Source organism: Bison bison, unplaced genomic scaffold, assembly GCF_000754665.1.
Source record: "Bison bison bison isolate TAMUID 2011002044 unplaced genomic scaffold, Bison_UMD1.0 scf7180017864089, whole genome shotgun sequence".
Lineage (NCBI taxonomy): Eukaryota > Metazoa > Chordata > Mammalia > Artiodactyla > Bovidae > Bison > Bison bison.
In genome coordinates, this window is record NW_011494661.1 from 647,472 (window position 1) to 660,453 (window position 12,982).

General features: G+C 55.6%; 2 protein-coding genes across 3 annotated transcripts in view; one reads left to right on the plus strand and one right to left on the minus strand.

Annotated features, from left to right (window-relative positions):
- The window catches only part of PLCB3 (phospholipase C, beta 3 (phosphatidylinositol-specific)), a 16,452-nt gene extending 11,846 nt beyond the window's left edge, over nt 1–4,606 (plus strand). The window contains exons 22-31 of one of the 2 annotated variants that reach the window (XM_010837990.1): nt 218–309; nt 1,576–1,741; nt 1,831–1,866; nt 1,978–2,170; nt 2,742–2,880; nt 2,980–3,056; nt 3,304–3,393; nt 3,485–3,542; nt 3,829–3,915; nt 3,996–4,606. In XM_010837990.1, the coding sequence (XP_010836292.1) occupies nt 218–309; nt 1,576–1,741; nt 1,831–1,866; nt 1,978–2,170; nt 2,742–2,880; nt 2,980–3,056; nt 3,304–3,393; nt 3,485–3,542; nt 3,829–3,915; nt 3,996–4,199 (1,142 nt within the window). In that variant the 3' untranslated portion in view covers nt 4,200–4,606. Of the gene's footprint in view, nt 1–217; nt 310–1,575; nt 1,742–1,830; nt 1,867–1,977; nt 2,171–2,738; nt 2,881–2,979; nt 3,057–3,303; nt 3,394–3,484; nt 3,543–3,828; nt 3,916–3,995 lie in introns of both variants that reach the window. The other variant, XM_010837989.1, reaches the window with a different exon arrangement.
- A 2,053-nt stretch (nt 4,607–6,659) lies between these two features.
- Nucleotides 6,660–12,982, minus strand: part of BAD (BCL2-associated agonist of cell death) — an 11,909-nt gene continuing 5,586 nt past the window's right edge. Inside the window, 2 exon segments of the mRNA XM_010837991.1 lie at nt 6,660–7,154; nt 7,710–7,903. Coding sequence (XP_010836293.1) covers nt 7,029–7,154; nt 7,710–7,903 — 320 coding nt within the window. The 3' untranslated portion in view covers nt 6,660–7,028.

Below are 12,982 nucleotides of genomic sequence, written 5' to 3' on the forward strand. Positions count from 1 at the left end.
ACCAGGGTGAGCCGCATGGGGCTGGGGCAGGGCAGGCCAGGCAGGGTGGGGACAAGGACACCACCAGGGCCTGGGACTGGCTGGGACTGGTGCACCAGGTGGGTGGTAAACAGATCTGAGGGTGGTTTTGTGGTCCCTGTGTGAGACCAGAGCTGGGGAGTGTGTGGGCCCTGGGGGTTCTGTCTGAGACCCTTGCCCTCTGCCCCTCCACCCCCAGACTATGCAGAGGCCCTGATCAACCCCATCAAGCATGTCAGCCTGATGGACCAGAGGGCCAAGCAGCTGGCTGCCCTCATTGGGGAGAGCGAGGTGAGCCAGGGCAGGTCAGGGGCAGGCACAGTGATGCCTGGAGGGGTCTGTCTGCCTGTGCTCTTGACAGGCAGGAGGGCAGCAAGGCTCAGGCTCACCTGGACCCTGGGGGTCAGGGTGGGGGAGTGGTCAGAGCTGACCCCTGGGCCCAGCCCTGGTGGAGAAGCATCCTGCAGCCTTTTCCGCTCTCCTCTGTCTATACCGCCCATGCCAGTCCCAGCTGGTGGTAGGACTCTTTTCCCTGAGGAGCCTGTTCCCTGCTTGCTGCTGCTGTCAGCTTCATGGGTTCACCCACACTGTCCCTCCAGCCCTGGGCTCTGCCTCCAGCGCCCTTCCACCACGCTGCACGGCTAGGGCTTCTGGGCTCTCTCGTTCAGGAGGCTCAGCTGCCTAGGGTTACTCGCCACATTTTAAGGAGGTGGAAATCCCTTCTGCTTAAGAAAGGCCTTCAGGACTGTCCAGGGCTAGAATCCTGGCTGCCGGCAGGCTCAAAGCCAGGGTGAGGAGTTCAGCCGCTTCACCAGGGCAGTTGGAAGCCCTAAAAGCTTTTCAAGCATGGTCCTGAGAGCCATGAGACGGGCCGTGGCTTCTGCGGGGAGGGGTCAGGAGCAGAGGCTGGCCACACATCTAGGCCCGGTCCCCTGGGGGCCTGCGGCAGCAGGGAAGAAAGCTGGCTGTCTGGAGTTATTAGCGGGAGAGACTAGTGCCCCCTCTGCGGTCACTTCCTTCGTTGATTTAATCAGGAGCTAAGCATCGAGGAAGATGAGCAGCTGTGGGCAAGGGTGGAGGGGGGACTCAGAGACAGGAGGGAACTTGGGGCTGGGCCAGGGCTTTCCAGAACAATCTAGAAGTTCCTAACCATATGCAGTGAGGCCTCACATCCTAGAGACATGACCTCACGTTCTCTTCCCCAGACCCCACGTGCCAAAGGGGGTTAGAAATGCATGTCTTGTTCTCATAGAGTTATTCTCACAGCCCCCACGTGACAGACGAGAGGAGTCCAGGGCCACAGGCTGAAGGAGGTTGTGAAGGATGGAAGGGTCTAGAGAGGGGGAGTTCCCTGGTGGTCCAGTGGTTAGGACTCTGCACTTGCACTGCCAAGGGCCTGGGTTCGATCCCTGGTTGGAGAACTAAGGTCCTCCACAAGCCTCACGGTGTGGCTCCCTCCCCCCAAAATATTTAAAAAAAATAAAAGAAGGGTCTGGAGAGAGTAGCATTTCTGGAAGGAGCATAGAGCATTCTACTTCCTCCACCTCACCCTTGCAGGCTCAGTCTGGCCCGGAGACGAGCCAGGAGACCCAGACTCAGCAGCTGGGGTGCCAGCTGAACCCACACCCGACGCCCAGCCTGCTGGACGCCTCCCCGCGCCGGCCCCCAGGCCCCGCCACCTCCCCGACCAGCTCCTCCATCAGCTCCTCCATCAGCAGCCCAGGTAAGGGGCGGCCTGGGGGTAGGTGGAGAGACGGGGATAGCTCTGCCCTTCTCCAGCTTCTCACAGCCAGCCCTGCCTGTGCTTTCCAGGTCAGCGCGATGATCTTATCGCCAGCATCCTCTCAGGTAGGGGGCGGGCCTGTCCTGGGGCAGGGCTACTTCTGCAGGGAACCGGTGCTCCGGCAGGGGTGGTCTGCCCCAGCCCAGCCCAGCCCAGCCTGCCTTTGCTGTCCACAGAGGTGGCCCCGGCCCCGCTGGACGAGCTCCGAGGCCACAAGGCCCTAGTGAAGCTCCGGAGCCGGCAAGAGCGAGACTTCCGGGAGCTGTACAAGAAACATCAGCGGAAGGCCGTTGCCCTCACGCGCCGGTTGCTCGACAACCTGGCCCAGGCCCGTGCGGGGAGCAGGTGCCGACAGCGGCCTGGTGTCCTGTGAGTATCCTGCCTGCCCATGTGCTTTGTGCGTGGATGTGAATGTGAATATGAATATGAGGGTTTCTGCACCAGGTGGACATAGACAGATGGCCCAGGGCTGCCCTTTTGACCCCCAGGAAGGAGGTTTGCTGCAAGGAAGACAGAGGACTCTGGGTCCCACCCTCTTTGCAACCCCGTGGACTATGCAGTCCATGGAATTCTCCAGGCCAGAATACTGGAGTGGGTAGCCTTTCCCTTCTTCAGGGGATCTTCCCAACCCAGGGATCAAACCCAGGTCTCCCACATTGCAGGCGGATTTTTACCAGCTGAGCCACAAGGGAAGTCCCTTTCCACCAGGAGGGATACCTTTTTTGAAGTCCTCATAAGAGCGTGTTTCCGGGGACTGTTGCCCAGATAGGCTCCTAACATTTGTGTGGAGCTGACAGGCCTCCTCCTTGGCATAACCAATCCCACCTCTCCGGGCTGGTATCTGTCACTGCCTGTGGGCATCTGCCCTGTCCCCCTGCCCTCCTGGCCCAGGTCCATGTTACAACCTGAGTATTACCCAGAGGGGTTCTCCCCACAGAAGCGGGGAGGACGAGAGGGCAGAAGAGGAAGAGGTTAGCAGGTATCAAGAGTTCCAGAAGAAACAGGTGCAGTGTCTGCTGGAGCTGAGGGAGGCCCAGGTGGACACAGAGGCGGATCGGAGGCTGGAGCACCTGCAGCAGGTGGGGGGGGTGGTGGCATGTGGTGGGGGGTGGGGGGAGCCTGCCTCTGGGACAGGCCTGTCACAGCCCGGGTCACCTGTCGGCCACCTGTGTCTGTAGGCTCAGCTGAAGCTCAGGGAGGTTGTCCTGGACGCTCACATGACTCAGTTGAAGAAACTGAAGGAGATAAACGAGAGGTGAAGGCTGGGGATTTCGTGGGCGGCGGGGTCAGGGGGTACTCCCTGGTGCCACGAGGTGGGCAGAGACACATGGACACACACAGATACACACACGCATGCGTGCACGGAGAGGGGCGTACTCCCTGGTGCCACGAGGTGGGCAAATGCGCACGCGCGCACACACACACACACACACACACACACACACACACGCACACCCCTGTCCTGCCATTGACCCTGCCTGTTCTCCCACTGGCTCCTCCAGGGAGAAGAAGGAGCTGCAGAAGATCCTGGACAGGAAACGCCACAACAGCATCTCAGAGGCCAAGACCAGGGAGAAACATAAGAAAGAGGCGTAAGGGCATCGGGGCTGGGAGCCAGTGGTGTGCTGGGCAGGCCGGGTGGGTACCTGGGCGCTGAGCCCATCCTCCTTGCCTCCCGTGCAGGGAACTGACAGAGATTAACCGTCGGCACATCACTGAGTCAGTCAACTCCATCCGTCGGGTGAGTGGAGCTCAGATGCCACCCTAGCCCACCCCTGTTCCTTCAGTCATCCCAAACCAGAATCTTGGGTGTCAACCTGGTGTTCCGTCACCCTAGAGGGACTTCTAGATCCTTTCTCTATGGGTCTGCTGTTAAGAGTCATCTCAGGACCCTGGTCACACAGCCCCGGGAACCTTCGCCTTCTTGTTCAGAAAGAGAGTCTGCCTGACTTCTCTGCCGCCAGAGCCCCGGGGCCCAGGCCCCTCCCTTAGAGACCCTTGTGTGAGCCCTTGTCCCCCACACACAGCTGGAGGAGGCCCAGAAGCAGCGGCAGGAACGCCTTGTGGCCGGACAGCAGCAGATCCTCCAACAGCTGGCGGAAGAGGAGCCCAAGGTGAGGCCGTGGGTGAGGGGCAGGCGGGCGGCAGGTGGGCAGAGCACTGCGTGGCCTATCTGACGCTGCTCCTCCTGCAGCTGCTGGCCCAGCTGGTCCAGGACTGTCAGGAGCAGCGGGAGAGGCTGCCCCAGGAGATCCGCTGGAGCCTGCTGGGCGAGACACAGGAGGGACTGGGGGACGGGCATCTGGTCGCCTGTGCCAGCAACGGTCACGCGCCTGGGAGCAGCGGGCACCTGCCCGGCGCTGACTCAGAGAGCCAGGAGGAGACTACAAAGCTCTGAACTGGCTGAGCAAGAGGTGGCCACCAGGCCAGGGTGGGCGCTGGGAGGAGGGCAGGAGGCTAAGACACTAAATATGCTCTTTTTTTTTTTTTTAAACTTTTTATCTTTAGAAATTTTATTTTTTTAAACCAGGGCAAGCACCCCACACTAACTCCCTCCTTTTACCCCCCTGGGGTCCCATTAGTTTCCAGCCCCTCCTTCCTGCCCTCAGTCCTAGGGAAGGTGCTGGGTGGGTCACACTGGGCCAGAAGGGCCTCACCCCCATGACACCCACACCCTAGAGTGGGAGTTGTCTCCCTCACTTCCCCAGGGAACAGTGGGTGGAGCCTTTGAGCTCCGGGAAGTCACATTCTTTCTCTTTCCTTTGGGGATTTTTTTTTTATGTGAATAAACGTGGATTTCAGGGACCCTGTGTGCAGCGTGGTTTGGGGCAGTACTGGAGAGGATTCTGGGCCCTAGATCTGGTTCTTCTTTTTCTGGAGCCTCAGTTTTCTCATCTATAAAATGGGCTTGTGGGCATTGTGGGTCAGGCCCCCAAAAAAGGGGTTTTGAGACCTCCTTGCCCAGGAACTGCCTGGAGGTCTTGCCAGTGACCTGACATCAGAGGCCCTCCGGCCTCCCCCAGGCTCTCTCTCCTCTCTGCGCTCTGTCCTGGGTTCTCACTCTGCTTCCCCCGCCCCTTACTCTGGTTACTTTTCTCTCTCCTAGGCTCTTCTTGTCTTCCCTTCATAGAGGCTCAGGCCTCTGCTTCAGGAAGCCTCCCCTGCCCCCTCTTCCTGTAGCCTGATATGACCCAGGCACCCAGCATCTTCCGCCGAGGCTGCTCTTTGCCACACAGGCAGTTGGTTCCGTTATCAGGGGATAGACCTGCTGGGGTGCAGGTGGGCAGCTCAAACCCTGCCCAACCTCAGGGCACCTGGGCTCTCAGCGATGGGCAGGGAGCAGATGGGCCTGGAAGTGACCCTTGGGAAAAGGGGTGCTGACGGTCACAGCGTGTGCAGGGGAGACGCAGCATCCCCCTCCTCCCTGTGAGGGAGATGTTATGCCTGTTTTGCAGATGAGGAAACTGAGGTCACATCTAAGTCAAGACATCCAGGCAGGGGGGGCATGGACCCTCTAGGGCAGACTGTCTTCGGCCAGCCTGGAGGACCTACTCCACGCCTCCCCCTCCTGCCCTGGGACAGTGTGGAGTGGCAGAGACCCCGCAGTGAGGGTGCGGCTGGGTTCTACAGCAGGGTCAGGCTGGCACTTCTTCAAGGCCTCTCCCAGCTTCCTGGCGCTTCCCGGGCTGACTGCCTGCCTCCTCCGGAGGAAGGCAGCCTCTTATCTGGGCTTATCTCCTGCCAATTGAGTGTTTTCTTTCTTTGTTTTTGCTGCAGCCTCAGGCAAACAGATAGGGTGGGGAGGCCAGAGAACAGGGCTTCCAAAGCAAGGCCTTCCCAGAGCCGGGGACTTCTGCCTTGGGCCCCACTCCCAGTGCCCAGGTCTTCCCTGTTTCTGCAGTCAGGCCTTGTCCTAGCTCCACATCTGCCCCATCTAGGCCCTTCAGCAGGCAACTCCCATCTTCCTGACTTCACACGTAAAACACTCAAAGACCAGGCTAAACTCCAAACAACTGGGTATGACATTCCAACTCTTGAAAAGCCGGCCTCTGCCGCTCCGCCATCCTTCCATGGGTCTGCTATTTCTTCTACTGGAAATGACAGCACTCTCCCTCATGTCTTCAAGTCCCAGGTCTAGCTTACCTCCTCCCTGAAGCCCTCCCTGACTTTCCTCTGCTGGAGGGAGCCGCCTTCACCCTGGTTCCAGGCCCCTGTTAGAGCACTGGGTTGGCGTTCACTCCTCACTGAGAGGCTGCCTCTCCTTCGCCCGGAAGCTAGGAATAACAGGGGCTGTGGCGCAATCCAGGTCTGTGTACCTAGTATAAAGCGCAGGCTAGTCTGTAGGGGGCGCCAATAAACCTTTCTGGAATTGAGCTCTCAGCTCGGCTCCCAGGGCCTGGTGAAGCTTCTCTGGTTCCCTAGCGATCCCTCTACTCACAGCCCTGGGCCGAGCCTTCCGTCCCCTCCCCCGCTCAATGTGTCCTGCCAGTTCCCTGAGGAGCGCTGGCCCTAGGCCGGCCACACAGTAGCTGCTCAAAAGGACTGACCCAAATAGGAGCAAATGACCCTCCCTGGGGGACGGCGGCACGGTTTGCAGTGCGCGGAATTCCAGCGGCCAGCCGGCATGCAGTTCTCAATTACCATATTAGAGATAAGGACCTGGATGTCCCCGAAGCCCGATCGCGCTCCGTCTCCCGGAGTCCAGGCGGCCGTATCTCCGCTCGCCGCCTCAACGCCTCCCTGATGTCGGCCCCAAGTGCCTCAGTTTCCCTCATATGTAAAGCGGGGACATCTTTTGAAATTCTTGTCAGTGCTAGCGCTCTCTCCGCCCGGGAAGCCCCAGGCGACAGACAGAGACTCCGCGGCACAGACGTGGGCTTTATTAGCATTTTAGTATCGGGCGTAGGTCCGCAGCGTTACCACGGAGGAAAGGGTTCCGGCGAAGTTAGGGTTAATCTCGGCTCGCAACTGGCGCAGGCGCGTGGGGTGGGGTCACGGGGCCGCTTCCGGCAGGTAAGGGCGGAAAAACTTCCAACTTCCGATGGGGGCCGAGCCCCTCCGTGGTCCTCGCACACACCGGAAGGGGACCGAACTTTGGGTCAGACCTCAGTCTTCCGAAAGGAACGAATCCGAGCCTCGTTTTGCACAAGGCCTGCAGAAAAGACTTCCGCCCGCTCCCAAGATGGCCACCAGCAGCGGTTGGGAGCTTCGGTTGCGGGGTGGAAGGTCACTGGGAGGGGGCGGAGCCTCCTCTCCCCAAGTTCCGGCTCAACCAGGACTGGAGGAAGCGCGTCCAGCTGGGGCTTTGTCGCATTTGCGTTGCCGTGCCCGCGCTCTTCGGGCGAGGAAGCCCCTTCAGGGTGGGAAGAAGAAAAGGTAGAATGAATTAGCTTATCCTGGCAGCCCGAAGCAAGGCCCCTCCGCTTACGGAATCCCACCACCAAGTGAGATCTGGGAGGAGATAAAAGAGCGTAGATCCTAACAGGCCTTGTATGGAGAGGTCTCCTGACTACTAAGCATGGTCCCTCCATGTTGCGAGCAGAAAGAAAGGACGCCTACGGTCCTGTAAGCGCCAGAGCCGGAGACTTAGCACCTGGAAGATGGGACCATAATTTGAAAATCAAAGAAGTGGTTCGGAAATTGAGGCCAAGAACCCGGCTATCCGAAGTGGGTCGGCCAGGAGCACAAATGCCTCGTGCTCCGGGGATTTGGGGAGCCCAGGAGCCTTGGCCTGCTGGAGCAGGGTCAGGTCCCCGAATACCCTGGGACTCGGGAAGGGTCTGGCTGCAGGCGAGGAGTCCCGAAACTGCAAATCCCGACGTGCACTGGGACAGCCCAGTGGGAGGAGGCCCGGGAGCACAGGTCCCGGCGTGGTCCGGGACTGCGGGGCACCTCAGCCTTCCCTCACCTTGAAAGAGACGTGAAACTCGTCGCTCATTCTCCGGAGCTCGCGGCCATATCGCTGTGCAGCCCAGAGGTTGGGGGGCGCCGAACGCGAGCGGCCCCTAAAGGGGCCGAGATCCTCCTCCTCCGTCTCTTCATTATCCTCTGGCCCCGCGGGGTAGGAGCTGTGACGACTCCGGGTCTCCACAGCCCCAGTGCCTGCAGAGAAGATCAGACGGTGGGGATGACTTGAATCTCAACTCCTCTCGCGTCCCCAGCCCTGCAGCAGTGTTAGTGTAGTTTCGAACTAATTTCTCATTAATCCCACAAATCTTAATTGAGCCCCAATATGGGCCAGACCCTGTGGCTCAGATGGTAAAGAATCTGCCTGCAATGCGGGAGATCTGGGTTCGATCCGTGGGTGGGGAAGATCCACTGGAGAAGGGAAAGGCTACCCACTCCAGTATTCTTGCCTGGAGAATCCCACGGACAGAAGAGCCTGGCGGGCTACAGTCCTGTGAGGTTGCAGAGTCCGACACAATTGAGCGAGTAACACTTTCAACGGGCCAGACCTTTCGGTTTATAGAATGACTTTATCTCTGTGCTTGGTACAGAATAAGGGCATAAATAGTGGTTACAGCTGTGAGTGTAAGATCCAGGGACTTCCCAGCAACTCCCTGGGAGGTTAACTCTTTCATCAGCTCCAGTCCCCTGCGGAGGAAATCAGTCTCCTGGTTGAGGAGGTACCCCAACCAAGCCAGACAGGGTTGAACCCCACCTCCGCAGGTGACCTGCTGGGGCCCATTTGTTTCACTGGTGTGACCTACAGGAGACCTAGAAGCCCTTTGAGAACAAGAACCTGTCAGCATATCTGTACCTCTCACAGCACCCACTTTGAACAAACTGTCCAGAAAGTTCTGTTGATTTTTTATGGTAACACTTAAGGAGCACGCACTAGGTCCTGGGCATTACCTCATTATCCTAAGCATGCCAGGAGATAAGTACTAATATTGCTTCTACGGTATAGATGAAAAGACAGGCTTGGAGAGGTTTAGACTTGCCCTGAGTGACACAGTTGGGAAGTTCTGAGGTTTGAAGTCCCTACAGGTTTGTTGGAATCCAGAGTCCAGTGATAATCCATTGAGCTATACGTCATCCTTTATCCAACCACCCTTCAACTCCCTGAGCCTGTGTCTTCACCTCTTTATGGGGATAAACCTAGTTCTTAATGCCAGTGACTTGCCTCACATAAACAGCGTGAAAGTCCTTTATAAGCTGAAAGTGTGTGATGGATCATTGTTCAAAGAGGTGTGTCCTGAGTTTGTCTGGCTTTTGCGTGTGTTCCATCCCCCTAATTCCTGTCAACCCCACCCCCATACCCAGACCAACAAAGACCTAGAACACTCCCAGGAGCATAAATCCAGAGCCGGATTGAAAGACAAGCATGGAACAAGTACAGGGAACAGCATCCACAGCAAGGTATGTCTGTCAGGGAGGCATCCTGAAGAAAGTATGATCTAGGCCAGGTCTTGAAGCCAGGGGTAACTGTCTCATCCTCTCCCAAAGGCCTGTGGGCCAGCTCCAGGGCTGGGGCCTCCAAGGGTCCCAGCTCCAAACACAGGGCTGGGAAAGCCAAGAAAAGAAGAGGGGGCTGGATCCAGAAAGGCCTAGGCTAAGAGGGTGGCTGGAATTCCTAAACTTCACCAAAGCCTGGGCTCAGGTAGGCAGGGACACCATAAAGCCTTTGAGGAACGAGGTGGCAGCGGGGAACAGGCAGCTAAATCAGCAGTCCAGATTGGGGCTGGGGCTACGGAGCTGAGAGCAGCAAGAGCCCTGATGAGAACAGGCCCGTCTACAGAGGACTGTCCGGTTCCATGGGGCATGGGCATCAGGGCAGAAGTCCCCCCCCTCCCCCGCATTCCTGCTTTGTGACCTTGGGCCCTTTCTTTTTAATCCCTTGGGGTCTCGGTGTTGTCCTCTGTGAAATGGGGGCAGCCCCCAGTACCCCCATGAGGACAAACGACACAGAGAAAGAACCCTGTTCTGCCCTTTTCATGTCCTGAAGCCTTGCATTTTCCCGGTGAGAGGCCAAGTTCTCCCTATTTTACACATGAGGAAATAGAAGCACAGAGAGGTTAGGAACTTGCCCAGGGTCACACAGCTGGCACACCCTGCTTGGTCACTTAAATGCTCAGGAACTATCAGCTATTTTTCTGCTTTACTAGCACTAAGAACCCACAGCCTCCACACTTGACAGATGCAGGGCCCAGTGGTCAGAAGGCAAGTGACGTAGGCAGGCACTTGGCTTGGGCCTTGCCCTCCTGCCTGGGAATCAGAACCAGCAGAACAGCAGCACTCCCTGTGTCAGCTTGGCAGCGTGCTTCATGTCCATGAATTCCTTATGTCCTTGCCACATCCTGGGAGGGAAGGTTACTCACTGTCCCCATTTTACAGAAAAGAAAACTAAGGCATAGAGAGGGTAAGTAACTTGCCCAAAGTCACACAGCTAGTAGGTGACAGATGCCAACCCAACCAGTCTGGCTCCTGGGTCTGTGTATTTAACTCTCATGCCCCAGGCTCCTTTCAGCAGCACCATGAGCTCCCGTGGGGGCTCAGGTCTGGAAAGGCAACCCTAGGCCTAATGTGACTGCCAGCTCTGCCAGGAGCCTACCCATGGAGTGGGGATTTTTACCGAAGCCATGAATTAAGCAGTGCCAAGCCAGCCATTGTCAAAATGACACTCAAATGTGTAAACTGAACATTTAAGTGTCCTATTTACTAGGAAAAAAATTTGAGTATTTTTCTGTGAACTCCCTGGGGGAGCAGACATGCCTACCCACTCCATCCATCCAACCTTCAATCAGCGGTCACTCCTTCATGCCCCTAGATAGTGCAAGGCGTCCTCTCCCAGTCTTGGGAAGGAAAGGAGGCGGGAGGAGGCGTGGCTTCTGGTTGTGAGCATGCTCTCTCGCCATCCTTCCAGAGTGCAGGCCTGGGGCTGGGTGGGAAAGTGGGAGGGACCTATGGCTGGAGGTGTCAGGAGCCCCAAACTTAAAGTTCTTTACTCACTGGCTTTCTGGGTAAGTGGGTGGGGCTGAACACATCCACATTCCCGCTCCTGTGAGCATCCTTGCACACTTCACTAGAACAGTGCTGTTCCAGACAGCTGGAGGCAGTGAGGTTGTGCCATCAGGTGGGGTTGGGTTTGGATCCTGCTCTACCACCTGGGGGGTTCACATGTTGCTCGACTTCAGCAGGAGAGCAGCTCGGCGCTCCCCCCTGGAGCAGGCATGTGGCCTGACCTGTCTCAGCCCAGGCTTCCTGTGTCCCCTAAAGCCATTTGGAGTATGAAAGCCCCTTACTGGCCTGTAGAGAACATACCTCCACCTTGCTCAGAGCTGAGAAAATCAGAAAACACGATAAAGCAGAGGTTGGCAAGTGTTTTCTGTAAAGGGTCAGAGAGGAAATGTTTGGGGCATCGCAGGCCACATAGCCTGTCACAACTACTCAACATTGTGGCCAGGGCTTGAAAGCAGCCGTAAACAATATACACGTGCTTGTGCACCGCTGCGTTCCACTAAAATTGTATTTGGAACACTGAAATAAAATACTGTTCTTTGGAGTTCTGTCAACTGTTTAAAAGTGTCAAAAAAAAAAGTGTCAAAATCATTCTTAGCTCATGGGCTACACAACAAAGAGGAGTTTAGCCTTTGGATGTGGTTTGCCAACCTCTGCTCTAAACCCAACTATGTCTGTCCTCTGCCTAAAACTTTCAATGGCTCCCTGTTGCCTATGAGATAAACTCCAAACTCCTGGGCATGGCCTTCAGGGCCCTTACATTCTTACGTTCCAGCCTGCACTCCCTTGTCTGCCATCAGGGTGGCATTGGTTATTCATGTCTCTCTATTCCCTCTAAATGAATGGCAATCCCCAGGTCTGCTCAGGGCCTGGGCCAACTCACTGCAACAACAACTGCAGTAATAGTAAGAATAGCAGACCCTCCTCTCTGCTAGGCACTGTTTCTAAGCATTTTTCCTGTATTCATGCATCAGATTCTCTTGACAACGCAATGAGGTGGGACTACTTCTAGTCCCATTTTACTGGGATAAAAAATCTGAGGCACTCAGTATTTATGGCAGCACTATTTACAATAGCCAAGATATGGAAGCAACCTAAATGTCCAACAGAAAGATAAAGAAAGTTTCCTTGGTGGCTCAGCTGGTAAAGAATCTGCCTGGCAACACAGGAGACCTGGGTTTGATCTCTGGGTCAGGAAGATTCCTTGGAGAAGGAAATGGCAACCCACTCCAGTATTCTTGTCTGGAGAATTCCATGGACAAAGAAGATGTATATATAAACAATGAAATACTACTCCGCCACTAAAAAAAAAAAGTGAAATAATGCCATTTGCAGCACCAAGGATGGACCTAGAGATAATCACACTAAGCGAAGTGAGTCAGACAAAAATACGGAATCCAAAACTGATACAGGAGACTCCCCTGGTGGTCCAGTGGTTAAAATCCCATGCATTCAATGCAGCGGGCATATGTTTGATCCTTAGTGGGGGAACTAAGATCCCATAGGCCTCCTGGTGTGGCCAAAAACAAGACAAACAAAAAATGATACAAATCAACATATTTACAAAATAGAAATAGACTCACAGACATAGAAAACAAACTGCCTCCTGGTGCTGCCGAAAACAAAACAGGACAAACAAAGAATGATACAAATGAGTTTACTTACAAAACAGAAACAGACATGGAAAACAAATTTATGATTACCACAGGGGGAAAAAGGGGAGTGGGGGTAGGGAGGATTAACTAGGCCTTTGGGATTTCTTTTTTTTTTTCTTTGGCAGCACTGCATGGCTTATGCGATCTCAGTTCCCCGACCAGGAATCGAACCTAGGCCATGTCAGTGAAAGCGCTGTGTCCTAACCACTGGACCACCAGGGAATTCTGGACTTTGGGATTCATAGGTACATGCAGATGACACCACCCTTATGGCAGAAAGTGAAGAAGAACTAAAGAGCCTCTTGATGAAAGTGAAAGAGGAGAGTGAGAAAGCTGGCTTAAAGCTCAACACTCAGAAAACTAAGATCATTGCATCCGGTCCCATCACTTCATGGCAAATAGATGGGGAAACAGTGGAAACTGGCTGACTTTATTTTTCTGGGCTCCAAAATCACTGCAAATGGTGACTGCAGCCATGAAATTAAAAGATGCTTACTCCTTGGAAGGAAAGTTATGACCAACCTAGACAGCATATTGAAAAGCAGAGACATTACTTTGTCAACAA